This window comes from Pongo pygmaeus, chromosome 11 (genome assembly GCF_028885625.2).
Source record: "Pongo pygmaeus isolate AG05252 chromosome 11, NHGRI_mPonPyg2-v2.0_pri, whole genome shotgun sequence".
NCBI classification, from domain to species: domain Eukaryota; kingdom Metazoa; phylum Chordata; class Mammalia; order Primates; family Hominidae; genus Pongo; species Pongo pygmaeus.
Genome location: NC_072384.2, coordinates 36,849,647 through 36,874,800, shown reverse-complemented (window position 1 = coordinate 36,874,800; position 25,154 = coordinate 36,849,647). Strand labels below are relative to the sequence as shown.

The 25,154-nt window shown below is 37.5% G+C and overlaps 1 protein-coding gene across 5 annotated transcripts in view; it reads right to left on the bottom strand.

The window, feature by feature from the left end:
* Positions 1–25,154, bottom strand: part of THSD7B (thrombospondin type 1 domain containing 7B) — a 906,384-nt gene that overhangs the window by 115,135 nt on the left and 766,095 nt on the right. For all 5 annotated transcript variants that reach the window (XM_054478924.1, XM_063647426.1, XM_063647428.1 and 2 more), the window contains one exon: positions 2,721–2,854. In XM_054478924.1, coding sequence (XP_054334899.1) covers positions 2,721–2,854 — 134 coding nt within the window. The remainder of the gene's footprint in view (positions 1–2,720; positions 2,855–25,154) is intronic.

Sequence of the window (25,154 nt, the reverse complement as noted above, 5' to 3'; positions counted from 1 at the left end):
TGAGCTATTCCATTCATTATAAGACTTTAAGGTCAATAATAGTTTAGAATGCAAGGTAACTGGAAGATCTGCTTCACATATTTAAAAGTAATTATGTACATACAGCAAGGTGCATTGTGAGTATGTATGTTTTCCAGGGCTACCTCAGTGGGTTGAATGTGTTCTCCAAATTTCATGTATTGAAAACTTAATCTCCCAAATATGTATGTTGATTAGATGGAGCCATTGCGACATAATCAGGATTAGATTAAGTCATCAGAGTGGAGCCACCATGATGAGACTGGTGGCTTTCTAAGAAGAGAAAAAGACCTGAGCTAACATAAAAGCTTTTGCCCTTTCTCCATGTAATGCCCTCCACTTCATTTTGACACAGTACCAAAAGCCCTCGCCAGAAGCTTCCACCAAGTGAGAAGGACATAAATTTTAGGGGACTGGGGCAGAATGATATGGTTTGAATATGTCACCCTAAAATTCATCTGTTGAAAATGTAATTGCCAATGTAATAGTACTAAGATGTGAGGCCTTTAAGATGCAGTTGAGTCTTGAAGGTGGAACTCTTATGAATGTCATTATTCTAGTGTTGAGTTCTTATGCAAGTGAGTTTGTTCTCGTGGGAGTCGATTGTTGTAAAAGCAAGCTTGGCTCATTCCTGCGGTCTCATTCTCACATGCTTGCTTGTCCTTCTACTTTCCTGCCATGTTATGAAAGAGTACTAAAACCCTTGCCAGAAGCTGCTGCCACGTCCTTGGAATTGCCAGCCTCCAGAGCCATGAGCCAAATACATTTCTTTTCCTATAAATTGCTAAGTCTTGGGTATTCTGTCATAGCAAAATAAAAAGAGCTGAAACAGCTACCATAATAAAATACCACAGACTGGGTCACTTAAATGACAGAAATTTATTTTCTCATAATTCTGGAGACTAGAAGTCTGAGATCAAGGTGTAATCTGGATTTTTTTTTTGTCCTGAGGCCTCTCTCCTTAGTTTATAGATGGGCATCTTCTCCCTGTCTTCACATGGTCTTTCCTTTATGTGTCTGTGTCCTAGTCTTCTCTTCTTATAAGGCCACCAGTTAGAATGGATTAGGGCCCATACCAATAACCTCATTTTACCTTAATTACTTCTTTAAAGATCCTATTTATTTCCAGATGGTCATATTCTGAGCTACTGAGGGTTATAACTTAGACATATGGATTTTTTTGTGGGGAAGGGGTTGGAAAATATACAATTCATCCTATTGTGGAGTAATGCTTGGTAGTTACACTGTTTGTATTATATCGGGTTTTGTAGGTTTAAGCTGAGGCATATGCCTGAAAGGCTTTCTTGTTCAAGTGTGTCTTCCTCAATCAACCTTCCACAATTCTGTCCATAGCAATTTATTCTCCTAAAGCTTTTCTTTTTCTCCTGAGATTTTCCTTGAATATTTCTAAGAGGCCTGAACAGGATACAAGTAGGAGATGCCACAGCTCATTTACATACTACTTTACGAGCTAGGTTGGTCAATCGTTTTTCAAAACCATGAGAGAAAAAGACACAGGAGACAGAGATTTTAAAAAGAAAAAGGTAAAAGCTCCAAATTTGCAACAGTCTGAGCATCTGAGTTCCCAGAAGAAAGGGCAATGAACAAAGGGAAGAAAGATAATTTGTCTATTAGCCATTTGCTTGGGCTGGTGAGGAGAAGCAATTTTATAATTTTGCCAGCAGCTCTTCCTTTCAACATGACTACCAGTGATTTTGCAACATTGAGACTGTCATAAATAGTGAGTATGTACTGAATTACTGAGTAAAGTACGTTTCACAGACGTTGAATAACAATCAATGATATAACTAGGCTCTGCCTTGCAACTGACTTCCAACAGTTAACTCAATAGGCAGCTACCTGATTTGGACACTGACTGTCCATTTGAAACACAGCTTCCTAAATCTGACAAAATAATACACTATGCATGTGCAATAGTTAACTAAGTTATGCTTCTTATTTATTTTACATACTAATCATTATGTGTAAATATTGTAACTTTTGCTGTTTTAATTGTATAATGTTCATTGCCATTATCCTCAGTTGGTAAGGACATTGTTCTTCTTTCTTTCAAAATCATTTCAAAATAGATCATCTTGACAAACTCAGGCCATGTATTTCCTTTGGTTAACACTGCTATATTTCTAAACTGAAAACTTTAAACCAGTTTCCTCAGTAAATAATCTAGCATTCGCTAAATTCTCTCTGAGATGTGTTTCTCTTATATTAACATGTATTGCTATTGTTCATAGGTATTCTCAGACTTTAGTTTCCAAGGCTAATCATGGGGTTTAAATTAACCTTTTTAATTATCAACATCCAAAATTAAGAAAATGTTCATCAACTATACTAACCATAATGCAAAAAAGAGAAATGGCAACACAGTCAGAATCTCCTAATTTGTTAAGAATAACGGCCATGAATCAGTGGAGTGACACCAGCCTGCTCCATGCAGGTGGTTCTCGCACCAATGTCATTTGCAGGATACGCTAACGGATTGTGGCTGCACTGCAGAGGGAACCCCACTATACACATGGCAGGTCAGGATGCATATATTTCAATGAATATTTCAAAGATGAGCAAAAACCAGAGTATATGTTATGAAAATCAGAGTGTACTTGGATAAACATCACTGTTGTTTTTATAAAAAATATATAAGTTCCACTTCCCCCTATTTCCCAGATCTCTCCATTTTCACACACCTGATTTTCCTAGATTGTGTTCCTCCTCCACAGCGCAGGGACCTCAGCTCATTGTTGATTTTGCATGAAGACCAGTGTTCTACAACCCAGGAATACTGATTGCACTCACTGTAACATGGGACTGCCTCATGTACCTGTCAGGAACAGGAAAGAAAAAAAAATTATGTGGAACTATCCAACATATAGAAAAATAGCCTATCTTTTAGTAATGCTTGCTGAACATAACCCAAAAAACTGCACTCTGGCCCAAACAGCCAAATTACTTTCCCAAGAAAGCAAGATAGATTTGGCTTCTCTGAATTTACTGACTTGCCTAAAGAAGCATACAGGAGAAATCAACTAAAATATGATGGCATGCTTTCACAGAAGAGAACAAAGGACGGTCATTTCCTAGTGCCAAGAATAGGAATTCCATTATCATTTCATTTCCTCTGAGAGCTCACACAGCATCTATTAGATGGTCCAGCTCTCAATTATATGGTATATTGTATTCTCAGATGTACTTTAACATGTCAATTGAAACAAACATATATAAGGAAAATTATTCTTGAATGTAAGGAGTTCTTACAATGCATAAGAAAAGTGGTATTATTTGCACCAGAAATTTCTTTTTATGCCCCCAAATGATCAATGCTAACAGGCAATCATTTAGCCTCCTGGGTACTGTGGCTTCATATAAATTTAGCTATATGTAGGATGTTTTCAGAGTGTAGCTAAAACAGATACACACACACACACACACACACACACACACACACACCAAGAGAAATACTGCTAAACTGTTAGTGGCTCTACATGATTACTGACTATGAATATTTACAATTTTATGTTGAAAACAATGAGTACAGTAAATGAATTCTTAGGTTACTTCCCATGCATTTGTTTGTGGTGATTTTTTTTTTAACTGAAATTGTATCCCAGTGGGCAGCCAATTGAGTTTCTCTGCCTCTTTGTGGCTGCATTTCAATTGCATTGCTCCTTTATATGGGGAACAGTGCTCTTTCTAGGTAAGAAAAAGAACACTGTTCCATTGCATGATCACAAAGATGGCTCAATTATAGGCATGCTTACAAAGAATGGTTCCACCTATCACCAATGTAGTTAATTCATGCTTTTCCTTTTAAATAATAATTTAAGTCTCAATCCTTTCCTCCTCTTGCCTTTCTAATTCCATAAAATTGTAAATGATAACTAGGCTGCACTATCCAAACAGAACCATTGCTTGTATGTTTTTACTAAATGCAAAGGAAGGCACTATGTAATAGGATAATCAGAAAACAAGACTGGAGCACTGTCAGCATGTTAGGTAAAAATCAAATGAGAAAAAGTGATTTGCAAGACTACCTCTGAAGAATCACAAATAATGTCAGAAACTATTTTTAACCATCTGGTTCTACTTGGCTCTCTCACTTAGAACTCACAAGAAGATAAACCACAAGGTAACAAATATGTGAGGACAAAATGAAAGGAGATGGGAAAATAGAAGTGGAAATGGGTGTGTGGAAAGAAAGGAATTAAGTAATAAAATAATCACATTTCATGCTGTGAATGCTGGCAAGAATGGAATGAAAGGGTAAGAAGCAGTTCCTACATTAGAATAAGGGGGTGATATCTTATATCTAAGAAGTCTTTTCCATAACAGTCAGGATAGTAGATGTAAGAGAATAATCTATAAAAATGAAGAGATAGGACCCCAACCAAATAGATACTAAGAAATTGAGCTGATGACAGCTGAGGGTTTAGCTGATCTGACTGCATCACAACAACAATGCTTTCACTGAATTTATGGTTTCATTCTCTGAACCCTTTAATATCTGTTAATTTAAACAAAGTTTTTTGGATTTCCCCTGAGATAGAAGAGAGCACCTCTGCCAAAGTGCTTTGTACAAACAGGGGTGGATGAAAAACTTAATTTGAAAAGTAATTTATCCTATATTTCATGCATGAATTTAAGAGCAAATGGTTGAGATAAACTCTTTGAAATGAAAGTATCTTTTCTAAAGCTATCAATACTAAGTAGAACTTAGATTTTCACCTTCCCTCCCATATAAAGCCCCAAGGTCAAACTAAAAATGAAAAACTGTTTGTTTAGTTGCATGTACCTTTGGTATAAACATTTGACCACCTGATTGTATATTGGTTTCTTGCTTATATTCTTTATGCTCCAGTTGTCTGCACCTGCAGCAGGATAGCTATCTGCAATGTCAAGCTACTGGAAGACAGGGAGAATGTCTGTATAGGAAGATGTGGAGATACATTCTTGAGTAATAGCATTTAAACAGCACCTCTTAAACAAGATTCTCCATTCTCATGGAATTACTTGAAAATTTTCCCCATATGTGTCTATCATTTAAGAATTGTTCATGCTGTTCATTCTAGCCAACAAATCCTTACCCTCTTCCTTTAAAGGCCAAGTTAACCCCATCACAACACAAGGCTCTTCCTCTGACCCCAGTTAGTGTTTCTCTGGGATGCAGTGACAGTCCCAGCTTTAAGCCAGATAATAAAGCCAGAGTGCACACGTTTGGGGCTGGGCAGTGGTGTTGCTAGGGACACATGGTGGGCTGCTAGGGGAGCAAACACTCAAAAAAGTCAGCACCTGGACTCCTTTGTGCATCTTTCAGCCTTTCTTTATATATACATATATATACATATATATATATATATAGAGAGAGAGAGAGAGAGAGAGAGGGAGAGAGAGAGATACGTATATTTTTATTATACTTTAAGTTCTAGGGTACATGTGCACAACGTGCAGGTTTGTTACATATGTATACATGTGCCATGCTGGTGTGCTGCACCCATTAACTCGTCATTTACATTAGGTATATGTCCTAATGCTATCCCTCTCCCTTCCACCCACCCCATGACAGGCCCCAGTGTGTGATGTTCCCCTTCCTGTGTCCAAGTGTTCTCATTGTTCAATTCCCACCTATGAGTGAGAACATGTGGTGTTTGGTTTTTTCTCCTTGAGATAGTTTGCTGAGAATGATGGTTTCCAGCTTCATCCATGTCCCTACAAAGGACATGAACTCATCATATTTTATGGCTGCATAGTATTCCATGGTGTATATGTGCCACATTTTTTTAATCCAATCTATCATTGTTTGACATTTGGGTTGGTTCCAAGTCTTTGCTGTTGTGAGTAGTGCTGCAATAAACATACGTGTGCATGTGTCTTTATAACAGCATGATTTATAATCCTTTGTGTATATACCCAGCAATAGGATGGCCGGGTCAAATGGTATTTCTAGTTCTAGATCCTTGAGGAATCGCCACACTGTCTTCCACAATGGTTGAACCAGTTTACAGTCCCATCAACAGTGTAAAAGTGTTCCTATTTCTCCACATCCTCTCCAGCACCTGTTGTTTCCTGACTTTTTAATGATTGCCATTCTAACTGGTGTGAGATGATATCGCATTTTGGTTTTGATTTGCATTTCTCTGATGGCCAGTGATGATGAGCATTTTTTCAAGTGTCTCTTGGCTGCATAAATGTCTTCTTTTAAGAAGTGTCTGTTCATATCCTTTGCCCATTTGTTGATGGGGCTGTTTTTTTCCTGTAAATTTGTTTGAGTTCTTTGTAGATTCTGGATATTAGTCCTTTGTCAGATGAGTAGATTGTGAAAATTTTCTCCCATTCTGTAGGTTGCCTGTTTAATTGGATGGTAGTTTCTTTTGCTGTGCAGAAGCTCTTTAGTTTAATTTGATCCCATTTGTCAATTTTGGCTTTTGTTGCCATTGCTTTTGGTATTTTAGACATGAAGTCCTTGCCCATGCCTATGTCCTGAAAGGTATTGCCTAGGTTTTCCTCTAGGGTTTTCATGGTTTTAGGTCTAACATTTAAGTCATTAGTCCATCCTGAATTAATTTTTGTGTAAGGTGTAAGGAAGGGATCCAGTTTCAGCTTTCTACATATGGCTAGCCAGTTTTCCCAGCACCATTTATTAAATAGGGAATCCTTTCCCCATTTCTTGTTTTTGTCAGGTTTGTCAAAAATCAGATAGTTGTAGATGTGTGGTATTATTTCTGAGGGCTCTGTTCCGTTCCATTTGTCTATATCTCTGTTTTGGTACCAGTACCATGCTGTTTTGGTTACTGTAGCCTTATAGTATAGTTTGAAGTCAGGTAGCGTGATGCCTCCAGCGTTGTTCTTTTGGCTTAGATTGTCTTGGCAATGTGGGCTCTTTTTTGGTTCCATGTGAACTTTAAAGTAGTTTTTTCCAACTCTGTGAAGAGAGTCATTGGTAGCTTGATGGGGATGGCATTGAATCTATAAATTACCTTGGGTAGTATGGCCATTTTCAAGATATTGATTCTTCTTATCCATGAGTTTGGAATGTTCTTCCATTTGTTTGTGTCCTCTTTCATTTCATTGAGCAGTGGTTTGTAGTTCTCCTTGAAGAGGTCCTTCACGTCCCTTGTAAGTTGGATTCCTGGGTATTTAATTCTCTTTGATGCAGCTGTGAATGGGAGTTCACTCATGATTTGGCTCTCTGTTTGTCTGTTATTGGTGTATAAGAATGCTTGTGATTTTTGCACATTGATTTTGTATCCTGAGACTTTGCTGAAGTTGCTTATCAGCTTAAGGAGATTTTGGGCTGAGATGGTGGTGTTTTCTAGATATACAATCATATCGTCTGCAAACAGGGACAAATTGGCTTCCTCTTTTCCTAATTCAATACCCTTTATTTCTTTCTCCTGCCTGATTGCCCTGGCCAGAACTTCCAACACTATGTTGAATAGGAGTGGTGCGAGAGGACGTCCCTGTCTTGTGACAGTTTTCAAAGGGAATGCTTCCACTTTTTGCCCATTCAGTATGATACTGGCTGTGGCTTTGTCATAAATAGCTCTTAGTATTTTGAGATACGTCCCATCAATATCTAGTTTATTGACAGTTTTTAGCAAGAAGGGCTGTTGAATTATGTTGAAGGCCTTTTCTGCATCTATTGAGATAATCATGTGGTTTTTGTCTTTGCTTCTGTTTATATGCTGGATTATGTTTATTGATTTGCCTATGTTGAACCAGACTTGCATCCCAGGGATGAAGCCCACTTGATCATGGTGGATAAGCTTTTTGATGTGCTGCTGGATTCGGTTTGCAAGTATTTTATTGAGGATTTTTGCATTGATGTTCATTAGGGATATTGGTCTAAAATTCTCTTGTTTTGTTGTGTCTCTGCCAGGCTTTTGTATCAGGATGATGCTGGCCTCATAAAATGAGTTAGGGAGGATTCCCTCTTTTTCTATTGATCAGAATAGTTTCAGAAGGAATGGTACCAGCTCTTCCTTGTACCTCTGGTAGAATTTGGCTGTGAATCCGTCTGGTCTTGGACTTTTTGTGTTTGGTAAGCTATTAATTATTGCCTCAATTTCAGAGCCTGTTATTGGTCTATTCAGAAATTCAACTTCTTCCTGGATTAGGCTTGGGAGGGTGTATGTGTCCAGGAATTTATCCATTTCTTCTAGATTTTCTAGTTTATTTGCATAGAGGTGTTTATAGTATTGTCTGATGGTAGTTTGTATTTCTGTGGGATCAGTGGTGATATCCCCTTTATCATTTTTTATTGCATCTATTTGATTCTTCTCTCTTTTCTTCTTTATTAGTCTTGCTGGCAGTCTATCAATTTTGTTGATCTTTTCAAAAAACCAGCTCCTGGATTCATTGATTTTTTGAAGGGTTTTTTGTGTCTCTATGTCCTTCAGTTCTGCTCTGATCTTAGTTATTTCTTGCCTTCTGCTAGCTTTTGAATGTGTTTGCTCTTGCTTCTGTAGTTCTTTTAATTGTGATGTTAGGGTGTCAATTTTAGATCTTTCCTGCTTTCTCTTGTGGGCATTTAGTGCTACATATTTCCCTCTACATACTGCTTTAAATGTGTCCCAGAGATTCTGGTATGTTGTGTCTTTGTTCTCGTTGGTTTCAAAGAACATCTTTATTTCTGCCTTCATTTCATTATGTACCTGGTATTCATTCAGGAACAGGTTGTTCAGTTTCCAGGAGCAGGTTTTTCAGTATCCATGTAGTTGAGTGGTTTTGAGTGAGTTTCTTAATCCTGAGTTCTAGTTTGATCGCACTGTGGTCTGAGAGACAGTTTGTTATAATTTATGTTCTTTTACATTTGCTGAGGAATGCTTCACTTCCAACTATGTGGTCAATTTAGGAATAGGTGTGGTGTGGTTCTGAGAAGAATGTATATTCTTTTGATATGGGGTGGAGAGTTCTGTAGATGTCTATTAGGTCCATTTGGTGCAGAGCTGAATTCAATTCCTGGTTATCCTTGTTAACTTTCTGTCTTGTTGATCTGTCTAAAGTTGACAGTGGGGTGTTAAAGTCTCCCATTATTATTGTGTGGGAGTCTAAGTCTCTTTGTAGGTCTCTAAGGACTTGCTTTATGAATCTGGGTGCGCCTGTATTGGGTACATATATATTTAGGATAGTTGGCTCTTCTTGTTGAATTGATCCCTTTACCATTATGTAATGGCCCTCTTTGTGTCTTTTGATCTTTGTTGGTTTAAAGTCTGTTTTATCAGAGGCTAGGATTGCAACCCCTGCCTTTTTTTGTTTTCCATTTGCTTGGTAGATCTTCCTCCATCCCTTTCTTTTGAGCCTATGTGTGTCTCTGCACGTGAGATGGGTCTCCTGAATACAGCACACTGATGAGTCTTGACTCTTTATCCAATTTGCCAGTCTGTGTCTTTTAATTGGAGCATTTAGCCCATTAATATTTAAGGTTAGTATTGTTATGTGTGAATTTGATCCTGTCATTATGATGGTAGCTGGTTATTTTGCTCATTAGTTGATGCAGTTTCTTCCTAGCATTGATGATCTTTACAATTTGGCATGTTTTTGCAGTGGCTGGTACCGTTGGTTCCTTTCCATGTTTAGTGCTTCCTTCAGGAGCTCTTGTAGGGCAGGCCTGGTGGTGACAAAATCTCTCAGCATTTGCTTGTCTGTAAAGGATTTTATTTCTCCTTCACTTAGGATGCTTAGTTTGGCTGGATATGAAATTCTGGGTTGAAAATTCTTTTCTTTAAGAATGTTGAATATTGGTCCCCACTCTCTTCTGGCTTGTAGAGTTTCTGCTGAGAGATCAGCTGTTAGTCTGATGGGCTTCCCTTTGTGGGTAACCCAAGCTTTCTCTCTGGCTGCCCTTAACATTTTTTGCTTCATTTCAACTTTGGTGAATCTGACAATTGTGTGTCTGGGAGTTGCTCTTCTCTAGGAGTATGTTTGTGGCGTTCTCTGTATTTCCTGAATTTGAATGTTGGCCTGTCTTGCTAGGTTGGGGAAGTTCTCCTGGATAATATCCTGCAGAGTGTTTTCCAAGTTGGTTCCATTCTCCCCGTCACTTTCAGGTACACCAATCAGACGTAGATTTGGTCTTTTCACATAGTCCCATATTTCTTGGAGGCTTTGTTCGTTTCTTTTTACTCTTCTTTCTCTAAACTTCTCTTCTCACTTCATTTCATTCATTTGATCTTCAATCACTGATACCCTTTCTTCCAGTTGATTGAAACGGCTACTGAAGCTTGTGCATTCGTCACGTAGTTCTTGTGCCATGGTTTTCAGCTCCATCAGGTCCTTTAAGGACTTCTCTCTCTGCATTGGTTATTCTAGCTAGCCATTCGTCTTGTCTTTTTTCAAGGTTTTTAACTTCTTTATAATGGGTTCAAACTTCTTCCTTTAGCTCCGAGAAGTTTAATCGTCTGAAGTCTTCTTCTCTCAACTCATTAAAGTCATTTTCCGTCCAGCTTTGTTCTATTGCTGGTGAGGAGCTGTGTTCCTTTGGAGGAGGAGAGGCCCTCTGATTTTTAGAATTTTCAGTTTTTCTGTTCTGTTTTCTCCCCATCTTTGTGGTTTTATCTACCTTTGGTCTTTGATGATAGTGACACATAGATGGGGTTTTGGTGTGGATGTCCTTTCTGTTTGTTAGTTTTCCTTTTAACAGTCAGGAGCCTCAGCTGCAGGTCTGTTGGAGTTTGCTGGAGGTCCACTCCAAACCCTGTTTGCTTGGGTATCAGCAGCAGATGCTGCAGAACAGCGAATGTTGCTGAACAGCAAATGTTGCTGTCTAATCGTTCCTCTGGAGGTTTCATCTCAGAGGGGTACCCGGCCGTGTGAGGTGTCAGTCTGCCCCTACGGGGGGGTGCCTCCCAGATAGGCTACTCAGGGGTCAGGGACCCACTTTAGGAGGCAGTCTGTCCATTCTCAGATCTCAAACTCCATGCTGGGAGAACAACTACTCTCTTCAAAGCTGTCAGACAGGGACACTTAAGTCTGCAGAGGTTTCTGTTGCCTTTTGTTGGGCTATGCCCTGCCCCTAGAGGTGGAGTCTACAGAGGCAGGCAGGCCTCCTTGAACTGCAGTGGGCTCCACCCGGTTCGAGCTTCCCAGTGGCTTTGTTTACCTACTCAAGCCTCAGCAATGGCAGACACCCCTCCCTCAGCCTTGCTGCCGCCTTGCAGTTTGATCTCAGACTGCTGTGCTAGCAATGAGTGGGGCTCCCTGGGCATGGGCCACTCTGAGCCAGGGTCAGGATATAATTTGTTGTGCTGTTTACTAAGACCATTGGAAAAGTGCAGTATTAGGGTGGGAGTGACCCGATTTTCCAGGTGCCTTCTGTCACAGATTTGTTTGGCTATGAAAGGGAATTCCCTGACCCCTTGTGCTTCCCAGGTAAGGTGATGCCTTGCCCTGCTTTGGCTTACGCTCAGTGCGCTGCACCCACTGTCCTGCACCCACTGTCTGACATGCCCCAGTGAGATGAACCTGGTACCTCAGTTGGAAATGCAGAAATCACCCATCTTCTGCATCACTCACACTTGGAGCTGTAGACTGGAGCTGTTCCTATTTGGCCATCTTGGAACTGCCTCCCCTCTTTTAGCCTTTCATGACTTTAGCTCTTTATCTCACCTTAGTCCCAAAAACTATATGTCTATTTCATACCTGAAATAATACTGAGTCAATATGCTCAGAGAGACACAGTTTGACCTCTCCATGCATGCATACGCTTCTGGTCATAACCAAAGTTATACTTGAACTGTCAGCATTTGTTTAAGTGTTTATTGGGGAAAACATTTGTGTCTTCTGTAGGGAGAGGCTGTGTTTTCATGATGCATATTTTTCGCAAGACATAAGGTGAAGGGGAAGCTATTAATAAATATTTGTTGAATTGAAACTAATTATTGAAGGGACACAGGTTGCTAAATGCCCCTCACTTAATTCTCTAGAGAAAACAGTCCCACTCCATGAAATGAGTAAGGGATATTTTAGAAAGCACAAAGGATGATTAGAAGGAACAAAAATAAAAATCTTTTCTTTCCATTATGGAACTTTGGTGAAGAACAGCAATCTCACTATGACATTGAAAGGTATCAGTTGATGATTTCCTTGTTGAAAAAAAAAAGAAGCTATCTTTAAAGAATCGTGAAAAATGTCTCCTTAAAGCCTTTGTCCAACAGGCAAGGAATCTTATCTAGAGGACCAAAAACACCCACAAAAGACAAAAAAAGCAGCAGGGCATTCAAGAATAAAAATTAACTACCCAGATGCCCAATTCCTTCTCCTGTCAGTCTTTTATGCTCTGCCTATTTTACATTGCTGTTTAGTTGGTGCTTATTATGGTTTTATAATGGAAATGTGTTGCTGCATGGACTTTATCAGGGAATCATATGAAAATGTTCTAAGGGAGAGAAATGAGCCATGGGAAAGTTAAATGAAATCCATTTCTGAATGGCACAAATTAGGGAAAAAATAACAAGGTTTAATAGGGCCATAGATGCTAAAAAAATGCCACTGAAAAGTCCAAATCCTTTGAGAGAGGCAACATTTCATTCTCCTAGTAATGAGTCCTATTTGTTATTTCTTCACAGGGGAATTGTGTTTTTATAATTTTGCCAGGTCCAGAGTCATATCATAAACTCATTCATTGAGTCATTCTTTTAATATTTACTAAATAAGCCTCCATTCATTGTAATTGATCAGTTTAACTAAGTACTGCTTTCTGATACTGCTTCTCCAGCTACAGACTGACTTTCCTGCCATAAACTTGGAAGCCGGGCCTTACTGGGGCTTGGTGGAAGTCATTCTTGTATGTCAGAGCCGTAGGGTTCAAGGGCTCAAATAAAACAAATAATCCTTTAACAACCACCACATTAAAAAAATAGAAAATTTACAGTTTCTGCCTTTCTGTAGCAATAAACCTTGCTCTAGTGAAGCTGCAAGTCAAGACCCAGGTAGATGCCTTCAAGCTTGAGACCTCCATGCTGGGCACTGTGGCTACTCAATAGAACTTGGAAACCAGTTCAAAGGCCCATCTGAGACCAGAGATCCTGGAAAGTCATATTCAATGTCAATTTCATTGGAATGTTAGGGGAAATGGTCTCTAGGAACACTGAGATCAATAAAGCACTATGAGATTGCTACTTCTCCAAATGTTGTGAGCTCTTTCCATAAGCTGTCCAATTTTGCCTCTCATCAGGCCTAGGATCCCCATCCCGTAATTCAATGAACTTACTCCTAGCCATTCTATAGATGTCCAGGCTTTCTCTCTTTTCTCATTCATGGCTCACACTTCACTTTCCCCCCAGATGGGTTCTCTGGGCTATACTCTCCTCCAATTTACCACATTCTGACCCTTTTCTTATTCAATCAGCAATTAAGTTATGCTTTACTCCATTCTGATTGGTCTGACTGACTGGAAAGGATCACATTTACACAAAGAAGTTGTGCTTCCATTTTTATCAACCATGCATTCATATCTGTTTGTGTACAATGTAATGCATGCAATGCTAAGTTTTAGTCCTAATACAACCATACCCACAAGCTATACAAATATGCCCATTAATAGTATCTGGTCAGCAGTGATACCACAATAATACTGTGTAGAACTTTATAGCTTATGTAAGGTATTCTGTGCCTTAAATCTTGGTCATCACACTCATTGGAGTTAGACAAGGTTGGTATGATCCTTACTAACAGGAAAAAAATAATAACTGAAATTTGAGGGAAGCTAATGCCCGCACTCACACTGAGATGGTGAGATACCAATTCTGGAGGGGCCAGTGGTGCATAGGCTCTGCCTGTTTAGTTTGTTCAGGCACATCACTATCCTCCAAGAGATACTGAATACCTTTTCAATGAACACAATTCTAATAGTTCTAAATTCCTGCAAAAGGAAAGCCAGAAACAGAATTTTCAAAGTTGCCTATAAATTAGATGATGCCTGTTACTTTATATAGAAAAAAAAAGCCGCAAAAGCAATTTATTCTTAGTCTTTGGGTAAGGAGATGCATTCGACAATTTCAAAAAGTCAAAAAGTCTTTCAGTAAACTACCTTTCATGTTTAAAGCAAGAGCAGGCCTATGTCTTTTGGAAGGTTGCAATTATTTGTGGGAAGATGGTGGGTTAGGAAATTTCCAGAGACATTTTTGAATTGGTATCTGCAAGAAAACTATTATGCCTGTCACGTGTACTATTGGTCTCTCAAGAGGGCAATACTGGGAGTCAGGTATCTCTGGAGATCCTAGGTCCAGTGGTCCTGGGTCAGTTACCCCTCTTGATAACTGTCCATTTTAAGCCAGATGCTCAAGCCCCAGGCCCAGGCTATCCTCCTGTTGGCAGGCATTTTCACACACTAGATTTTTTACCTACACAGAAATTGAGCAGATGTCCTCAGAATACTCTGAGCTTCCCATCATGCCTGGTTTGTTAGGAATCATCTTAGTTTTAAATATGCATTATGTGTTCTCAATTTTGATATTAAGAACCTAAAAATGAAACTAATAATACTAAATAAGCTTTATTTAACAAAATGTATTGATAAATAAATTTTTGAACTTTAAAGCCAATAGGAAGTTTATTAGAATAACTTTGGTAGCTGCGTTCCCCTTTGCCTAAGAACAGTGGTTTGCAATCTGGATGTGTGGCTCTTAAGGATAGCAGCATTATTGCAATGGGCCCATGAACATTTCACATCCTAAACCTTGTCTGTAGTCTCAATGAATAACATAATCTGAGGCATGTTGGTGTCATCTCTTGTCAAATGAATGTAGGCACCATTGTGATTAATGAAATTTTAATTTCATTTGAAGGCACTGCTGAATTTGAATGAGCTTTTCTCCCCTTAGGCATTTTCCCAATTCAGGCTGACTAAGAGTATAAGGTCTTCATATCAGAAATGCAGGGAACTGCTGCCTTTGCATATAAAGAAGAGAAGAAATTTACTAACAAAAAGGCTATGCCCTAAAAACACACTGCTGCTTATATATGCATATAACAGACCTTCAGAAATCACTTTCAGAAGGATAAGTTTTTGAAGAATAATTTTTTCTGAGAAGTTCTGAACTCTGGATTTTTTTTCAGCTTATATCTTTATATATTTTTATCTTTTGATTACTTCGATGATTTGGTTGCTTTTTTATTATTTATTTATTTATTTTAATATTTTAACTTTCATTTTAGGTTCAGGGGTACATGTGAAGGTTTGTTATATAGGTAAACTCATAACTCAGGGGTTTGGTGTATAGACGAATTTGTTACCCAGGTACTAAGCATAGAACTGAGCTCTGGACTCTTTACCTTTCATTTTCTAATGATCTAAAGCACTTAACCCTTTCCCTCTGGCCTGAGTATCACTGATGATCTTATAAACATGAGGTCCTCAAAATCAAGCCAACACCTACTCCCATCCATGTCATCCACATAGTCTTATTTTCCTTGCCATGGTGGAAGCACTGAGACTTAATAAATGCAGTCATAAGCCATGCATGTACTTCATCCCCACTCCTGAGCTTGCTGACTCCCTTCAAGGATGTTGCACACAGTGCCCCTTCCCACTACACAACATATTTAACAGAGGGCAGCCACAAAGCCCTCATCTCAAAGACCATAGTTAAAGCTAAGCTATCTGTGCTGTTGTAGTTTATATTATTTGTAATGGCAGATAAGTAGAAATTCCTTAGTTTTTAATGCAGAATATTATATCTCCCCCTATTGCAGATTTATATTTCTGATTGTATGTGGTTTAAGTGACTATGAAAATAAACTATGATTTCGAAGTGAATGCACAGTAAGGGGCACTCAATCAGCAACATAAATTATTGTGCAGATCCTATAAAGCACACGATATTCTACAAGGCAAGTACTAACACATATGTACAGACAAATTTGAGCATTGATCAGACTCCCGCTGTATATTTTTTTAACAGAACTGATGGAGCATATTGACATAGGCACTTGGGGTAAGTTGAACTGTAAAGCCCACATTCTGTTCCACAGCACTATGCAAACAGTCACAGCAAGTAGAATGAGAGAGGGAAGCTCACTCCAGAGTCTAAAAATGCCTTCTTCAATACCCTGGGAGGTGCTTCCCACTGCCATGCTGTATTATGGCAAGAAATCAGATAGGATTTTGGAGATCGTTCACAGCATGCCAGCGACTCCAGCCATGGTGGTCCTTCCAATTTTCATAGAACAGATTGTAGTTATCAGTCAAGTTCAAGTGAAAAAAAGCAACACCATGCTAGCTATGATTGATACTCTCAGAAAATATTGGAAGAGCTGAATTTACAGTCTTCAGAAAAGAGGTTATGGATGAACCTTGAGGACACTACACTAAGTGAAATATGCCAATCACAAAAGGACAAATACTGCATGATAGACTTAGGTGAGGTATCTAAAATAGTCAAACTCATAGACACAAAGAATAGAATGGTGGTTGCCAGGGGCTGGCAGGTCAGGGAAATAAGGAGTTCCTAATCAATGGGTATAAAACTTCAGTTATGCAAGATTAGTAAGTTCTAGAGACCTACAGTATGATGCCGTGCCTATAGATAACAACGCTGTATTGTACACTTGATAATCTGTTAAGAGGGTTTCATGCTAAGTGTTCTTATCAGAATAATTTTTTTTAAGTTATGTGTCTCAGAAAGGGTTGGATTGCACCATGAAAACCTATCACTGCTTTTACCATCTAGGAGATACTGTTTAGAGTCTAGTGCAAGGATGAGTAGATAGATTGAGTGAGTGAGTCTGGGCCACAGAATATGACCATCAGAAATCAGATGAAAACGGAAAACTTTCTATCTCTGTTGCAAAAAAAAAAAGAGCATCTGAAAAAAAAGACATGTCTGCCTTCTGGCAGGCAGCAAAGGTTCTACAAGTTACAGGCATAAGGTGGGGTTAAAAGCAGAGATCAGTTAACGGATCTCAGTCCTTAGAAACATATGTCCTAAGGTGAAGTGAATCAGAAAGGTATGCGGTGCTGTTTAGGATTTACCAAGAAAAGGAGGAGAATGAGTTTTAGCCCCAGGCTCGCAACTTTTTGTTACCTAAGAAGTGGGAAGGGGAACATCACACTCTGGGGACTGTTGTGGGGTGGGGGGATTGGGGAGGGATAGCATTGGGAGATATACCTAAAGTATAATAATAATAAATAAAAATAAATAAAAAAATTAAAAAAAAAAGAAGTAAAGGCTTGAGAAAAACCTTTACTTTCCTTATGGACTTTTGCTGGAAGAAGGCTGGATATAACTCCCTGTTATTCTCAGTGGTTAAGAACTTCATGCTATTCCTTTTCTCTAGGATGCATGCAACTGTCTCCTTACTCAATATATTCAAGAAAGTGAGAAACTTATAGAGCATGCCCAGGAAATCAATATAATTTGGATTATAAAAATGTGTTTGTATAAAGAAGCAATATAATTTAAGGCACACACTCCTTAAGCAGAGAAATCCTACATTTGTGTGGCTGGACTATTAAGTACAAATGGACAAGGATGAGTAGCCCTAGTTAGGATTAACCTAATATGAACTACTATACTTTGAAAGGGAGATTTGTTAATCAATCAAGCAAACTAACCGAAATGTAATTCTCATAAACTGTACACAGGGTCATGACGTGTACAGAATAAAATCTGGAGACTGCAGCTAGCTGGGGTATGAAAATAGGAAAACGTAATGATGTAAAATTTTATTTGTGGACAATGAGAGTTACTAAGACTTCTGAGATTTATATTGTGAGATATTCCAAATAAAGTTTGGGAAAGAATAAGTCATCTTGAATGTGAGGGAGATGGGAGTGTGTGAAAGGGCTGAGAAAGGAGGAAATTGTTATGGTCTCAGTATGAGGTGATAGCTATGGAATAATGATCATCACTATTACTATTTTCACAAAGCTTCCAGTATATAACAAGAAAGAAGAAACACCAAGATTTAGGAGTGAAAATGAAAGAGACAGTTGAAACATCACTGCTACTTTTGGGGATCATTTAAAATTAGTATATTCTAATACTTAGGAACACATTCAAGTTTCCTGTTTTTCACCAACATCATTGTGAGGAAAAAGACAAGGCAGCAGCCTCCCAAGTGCCCTCGATTCCAGGGAGTATTGCTAATGAGAAGAGCAGCAAAAACTCGTGGGTATTTGAAAAGAAAATTTCTTCATAATACATTTGCCATCTTATTTCATCTTATGTTGGCTTCCTTGGGATAAATCTGATGTCATGTGTGACCTTAAAAGCAATCTGGTCTTTGGAAGTTTTGCTCAGAACTTACCAATGTTCACAGTAGGCAAGCACAAAACTGGATCTGGCCTGAATTCCAGGATCACATCCAAAAGGAAAGCCCGTAACTGGTAAGAAATCCCTTTTTAAGAGTTTCTTATCATGCAGTGAGAGCTGCAGGCCCACCATGCTACAGTCTCTTAATCAGCACTGCAAACAAACCTTCCCTACTCTGAAGCACATCAGAGTTCTTATGTATCACTTATTCCACAGTCTATCAGGAAGTGAAAGAGGACAGAACAAAAGGGGAACTATCAAAAATGGCCTTTATTCTATCTAGAAAGTCTGACTTTAAAAAAAGGAAAAACATACAAATTGCAGTCTGCAAACTCCATTCTTGATGTGGCTAATTTCTAAATGAGTTTGTTGTAATAGGAGAAAGGAGGAAATTGCTGCATCTTTTTATCCAAGAGATAAAATAGATTATTACTTCATTGTAGTTTGGAGAAAAGACAAAAATGAAAATAATGATTATAATATAGCCCTAAAGAGACTTTTGCACAGAAGTGTTACAAACATACACATACACACACACACACAGTGAATTTTTTCTTCTCCTGTAGAAAAGTATAAATGTATGAAGAAGCAGTTCTGAGGCAGCCTTGTGCTATTACGAGTTAAAATATAAGGCTAGGCCCAGTACAAAATGGCTTTTGAAAGTATGAACACTTAATGTGAGTCCTTCCATAACAGACCTGACATGTCTGGGAGAAAGTTAAAGTGGAACATAGAGCCAGAAGTGGTGTTTTATAACCAAGGATGGCACAGCCTGACCTTTGCAAAAGTGAGAAGTAAAATTGATTGGATAATGGAATTCCTGCCATTAATTTACATGGTGATAAATTGAGATCTTGGCTCTGAGTTCCACACTAATTTCAACAGTTGGAGACTTTTATTATGGACTAATTGAAAGCTGTTGCTGTATGGAATAAAAGGTATTTTGTTGCAAACATTTTTCTTCTGAAGCAGACAGTGAGGAACAGACAAAGACTAATACAGACCTTTCTGGCTCTTCACAAAATAAAAACAGATGATTGCTGAAGAAAAGTGTTCATTTAACGCTAACCTGTACCTGGCCTCCATTTGATTAAACTTCATTTGTTTTGGCCAAAGGAAAGACTACTGTTGGTAAGGTAGAAGCCACTTGTAACAAGAGCAGCTATTCCTGCATGCAATAAATAATTAAGACCACAAAATGTGTTACTGAATGGTCAACTAACCCATTTATATAAAGTGGGCATATTTCCACAAACTTGGCCTTGATGATAGGTTAAAACATAAATACACACGTGTGTACAAATAACAACAGCCTTTCTCTGATATTTATTGAGAACTAAGAATTCCAGAAAACTGTATTTTCTGTAAAACAAAACAAAACAAAAAAACCCAATTTCCCCAAAAGAAAAAGGAAAAGAAAGAAAGAGAGAAAGAGAAAGAAAGAAAAACATTTGTAAACCATTGTCCCTGGTTTATCCTCTGTGCTCAATAGGTATATATATATATATATATATATATAATGACTTCAATACGGAATGCATGAACACATAAATGAATATGAACATGCTTTCTGAAAAACATGCCCATACCGAAAGATGATGCTAATATCACCTGAAGCTAAAACTTTTGCCCATTGTTATTAATGTTACAAGATCAGCATTATGCATTAATATCAGTTCTAATTGCTTATAACTATAATCTATAGTGTTTAGATTTAAATGGTTCTGGAAAGTAAAAATCTAAATGAATTTTGAGTCTTATATTTCTTAGATTGATATGAATTCAAAATCCTTTCATTTCTGAATCCATTTATGTTTTTTCTCAGTGTAGATGACAGTAATAAGACAATATTACCCCACTTTCCTATCCCAATTAAGGATGTCTTGAATTAATTTAAAAAATAAGCTTCTAAAAGGATTGACTTTTTTCCCTTAAAGGCAGGTAATATTCAAGGTGGTCAGCCCTCACCATGCATAACCACAGGCAGACCCTGATGGCATGAGGGAGCAAGGCTCACAGAGACAGCTTGATCTCCCAGAAGGTGGGGACCATGTCTTGCACACCTTTTATGTTCCACATAGCATCTCTTTTGTGCTGGACTCATGATGGGCTCATAATAAATGCATGTTGACTGAACTCTAGGAAGTATAGAGCTTAGGGTTCTAGATCTGAGCTGGCTTCTCACTTATTGGAGAGGTCTGTTAAAATATGACTCCTTAGCAGGAAGCACACTGCTTTGGTTTAATGAAATGGCATCTATAGAGCAATTTAGGAGATGGGCAGCATCAAGTACTTTACTTGTCTTGGATTCCTATCCTTCATTATTGGATTCCTCGGTTGGGTTCTATTAAATTGATAATGTGGTCTTCTTCGGGGGTGGCTTCATTTCAATGATGGGTGAAGTGATCCTTTATACTGTGTGAAAGATTATCTGTGGTCTGGTGAGCAGGGCAGTATTAAGGAAGCTGTGAGAAAGAGGTTTTATTTCAGGTTCTGCCATTGATTTTCTGGCAGCTCACTTACGGGACTCTTGGAGTCTAGTTTTTCTCTTCATAACCTGATATTAATACTTACCATTTTCAAGAGATGTACAGCAATGGTATATGAACTTTAGAAACTTTAAGAGAATTCACTGTAATAAGTAACTTTTTATTTTAGTAAGATTAGGATTAAAATGCAAATATGATGAAATTTTGGAGCTCAGAGTAAACTGATCATCAATTCCAACTGTCTCATTTTCTTCATCAAAAATACACCTGCACTCCCACATAAATTAATCTTTGAATACTTACTAACATTGCACCCTCAAAAGAAGAGGTGACTGAGACAGACACATGCCTTGAAGTTGTATGCTTTCTCATCCTCCATAGCCCCTGATACATTATTGAGAACAAGAGATGCCCAATCACTAACAGCTAAGCCAGCAAAACAACCTCAGTCATTCCAAAAATATCACTGCTATTTCTCATAATAGTATGAGGAGGCATGTACAATTCTACAATAATGTCAGTTTTTGAAATTTCTGGAGTATGAAATGATTCCTCCAAAAAAAAGAAGTCTTTAATTTTATAACTGAGACATATAAAGTGCCCTACATTGAAAGAATTAAAATCAAGCCATTAACTATTTATAAATCACTACATATAAGGTAGACTACAAGGTATTGATGAAAAATAAAAATAAAAGAGAGTATGAATATTATAAACTCACTCTTCATTAAAAATAAATGTCATCTGATTACAATAGTCATGGATTGTATACATCTTCAACAGTGGGAACTAGATCTCTTGTACTTACTCTTTAACTTACATAAATATTCACAAAGTTGTCCATCCATAACCACTATCTGTAATTCTAGAATATTTCCTCATCGCTAAAAGAAAAACCATACCCATTAGCAGTCACTGCCCATTATATTTTTCCCCCTTCTCGGTCCACCCAGCCACTAGTCTACTTTCTGCTTCTATGAATTTGCCTCTTCTGGAAATTTCATATAAATAGAATCATATAATCTATGGTCTTTTGTTTTTGGCTACTTTCATTTAGCATAATATTTTCAAAGTTCATCCATGAACATATATTTCACTATTTTTTGTAGCTGAATAGTACTCATTTGTATGAATGTACTACATTTTGTTTATGCATTCTTTATTTGATGGACATTTTGGCTATTCACCTATGACTAATGCTGCTATAAACATTTATATGCAAGTTTTTGCATGAACCTATGGTATCAATTTTCTTGGCTATATACCTAGGAGTAGAATTGCTGGGACATATGGAAATGCTGTGTTTACCATCTTGAGAAACTGCCACACAGTGTTCCAAAGTGGCTGCAACATTTTAGGTTCTCACCAACAATAGATGATGATTACAATTACTCAACATCTTCACCAACACTTACTGTGTTGTAGGCATCTTTGTGGGTGTGAAGCGACATATCATTTTTATTTTCATTTATATTTCCCTAATGACTAATCTTCAGCATCTGAGCATTTTTTCAGGTCCTTTTGGCTGCTTGTTTGTCTTCTCCAAGACCTATTTTGGAGAAATGTCTAAGTCCTGAGCCCATTTATTAATCAAATTATTTGTCTTCCTGTTGTTGAGTTATAAGAGTTCTTCATTTATCCTCAATACTACACCCTTATCAGATGTATGGTTTGCAAATATTTTATCCCATTCTGTGGATTGCCTTCACACTTTCTTGATGGTGTCTTTAAATTGAAAATGTTTTCATTTTGATAAGGACCAATTTATCTCTTTTCTCTTTGGTTACATGAGCTTTCATTGTCAATTGCTTAATCCATGATCATAAAGATATATATCAATGTTTTCTTCTAACAGCTTTACAGCTTTGGTGCTTATATTTTGGTCTTTAATCCACCTAAATTACCGTCTTCATATGATATGAGGGAGTGGTCTAAATCCATTCTTTGCATGTGGATATCCAGTTGTCCAAGCACTATTTGTCAAAAAGAGAGTTTTTCTTCATTGCATTGCCTTGGCACCTGTGTTAAGCTGAACAACAGTATTGCAGAGATACTCCCATCCTGTTCTTAGAATCTGAATGTTCTACATATTGGCTGTATAGCAAAAAAAGATTTTGCATATATGGTTAAGGATCTTGTGTTAGGGAGATTGTCCTACATTATTTTAGTCAGCCAATAATAAGGAAAAGAGTCCTTATAAGAGGATCACAGAAAGGTCAGATACAGGAGAAGCAGGTGTGAAAATGATACAAAGATTAGAGTAATCTGGCCACAGACACTGGCAGCTTCTAAAAGTTGGAAGAGGCAAGGAATAGCTTGTCCCCTGGAGCCTCTGAAAGGAAACAGTCCTACCAACACCTTGACTTTAGCTCTGCGAGATCTGTTTTGATCTTTTCACCTCTAGAACTACAAGATAATAAAGTTGTGTTGTTTTAAGCTACAACTAAAGTTGTGATAATTTGCTAGAGCAGCAATGGAAAACTAATACAGCACCATTGCCAAAACGATCATAAATGTTTTAGTGTATTTTCAGGCTCTCACTTCTATTCTATTGAGTTACAGGATTATCCTTATGTTAGTACAACATGATTGTGATTATTGAGCTTTGTAGTAAGCTTTGAAACAAAAAAGTGTAAGTAAGTCCTCCAGATTTGTTTTTTTCCAATACTGTTTTGGCTATTGTTTCCCTTGAACACTTTGTATGATATCAAGACTTCTAAGTTTACTGAGATTGTTATGAATCTGAACGTATGGTATACCCTGGAGAATGCTCCACGTGCAGTGGAGAATAATGTATATTGTGTTATTGCTAGGTAGAGTGTTCAATACTTCGGTAGTTATTACCTTTAGCTTTACCTTTACTGGTATTCTTTGTTTTCTCTATGCAGATTTGAATTACTTTCCAGTGTCCTTTCATTTCAGCCTGAAAGCCTTCCTTTAGTATCTAGTGTAGGTCTGGTCAGCTAGCAATTAATGTACTCAGTTTTAGTTTATTTGAGAGTTTCTTAATTCGTCCTTAATTTTCAAAGAATACTTTGCTGGATATATAATTATTGATTGTTTTTCAGCATTTTAAATTTGTCTTCCTAATGCCTTCTTGCCTCCATGGTTTCTGATGAGAACTCAGCTGTCAATCCTGATATTGATATTCATTTGTTTATAGTAAGTCACTTCTGTTTTGCTGCTGTCAAGAGTCTTTATGTTTGGCTTTGACAGTTTTTATTATGATGTATATAGGTGAAAATAGCTCTGAGTTTATGTTCCACAAAGTTTGTTGAGCTTCTGAATTTATATTTTTTCATCAAACTCAGGAAGATTTTAGGTTTTATTTCTTTAAATAATCTTTTTTGCCCCTTTCCATCTCTCCTCTTTTTTTCTGGGACTCCTGTGATGTGAATGTTTACATACCTGATAATGTCCCATAGATTTCTGAGGCTCTCATTCTTCTTCACTTTTTAATCTTTCTTGTTCCTCAGACTAGATCATCTCAATTGGCATATATTTCAATTCACTGATTTTTTTTTGCCTGCCCAAAACTGTTGTTTAAGCCCTCTAGTAAATTTTTCATTTCAACTTTTTACCTCCAGAATATCTATGTGATTCTTATAATTTCTATCTGGCTAATTGATATTCTTTATTTTGTTTCACATTATTCTCATACTTTAGTTCTTTAGATATGGTTTTCTTTAGTGCTTTGAACATATTTAAAATAGGTTCAAAATCTTTTTCTAACATTACAGCTGGACATGCAGTGTTCTATACTGTAGCATGACTATAGTTAACAATAATATATAGTTTCAAATAGCTAGAGGGAAGATATTGAGTGTTTCCAACACAAAGAAATGATAAGTGTGTGAGATGATGGATATGTGAATTAACCTGATTTGATCACTATACATTACATGTATCAAAACATCACTATGTACCCCATGAATATTTACCATTATTATTTGTCAATTAAAAAATAAAATTAAATAAAATATTTGAAAAATAGTTGTCTCCTTAAGTCTAACATCCCAGCTTCCTCAGAGACAGCTTCTAGTGACTGCTTCTTGTTTTTGGACCATATTCTTTTTCTTGCATGTGTCATAATTTTTTGTTAAAGAGGAGACATTGAAAATAATATAATATGGCAATCCTGGAAATCAGATTCTTCACTCTCCCCAAAGTTTGTTGTTGTTGCTATTCGTTATTGTTATTTGTTTAGTTACTTTTCTGAAATAACTCTATGATATGTATGTTGTTTGTCATGTATAATGATGTCTCTGTGTTATGATCTGACGAAGATGCCTTTTGATATCTGGAATTATTAAGTTTGCCAGTCTTTGCTGAGTGGCTATACATATGTGTTGGGGCACACGTTCAACATCTAGCCAGGCAATTT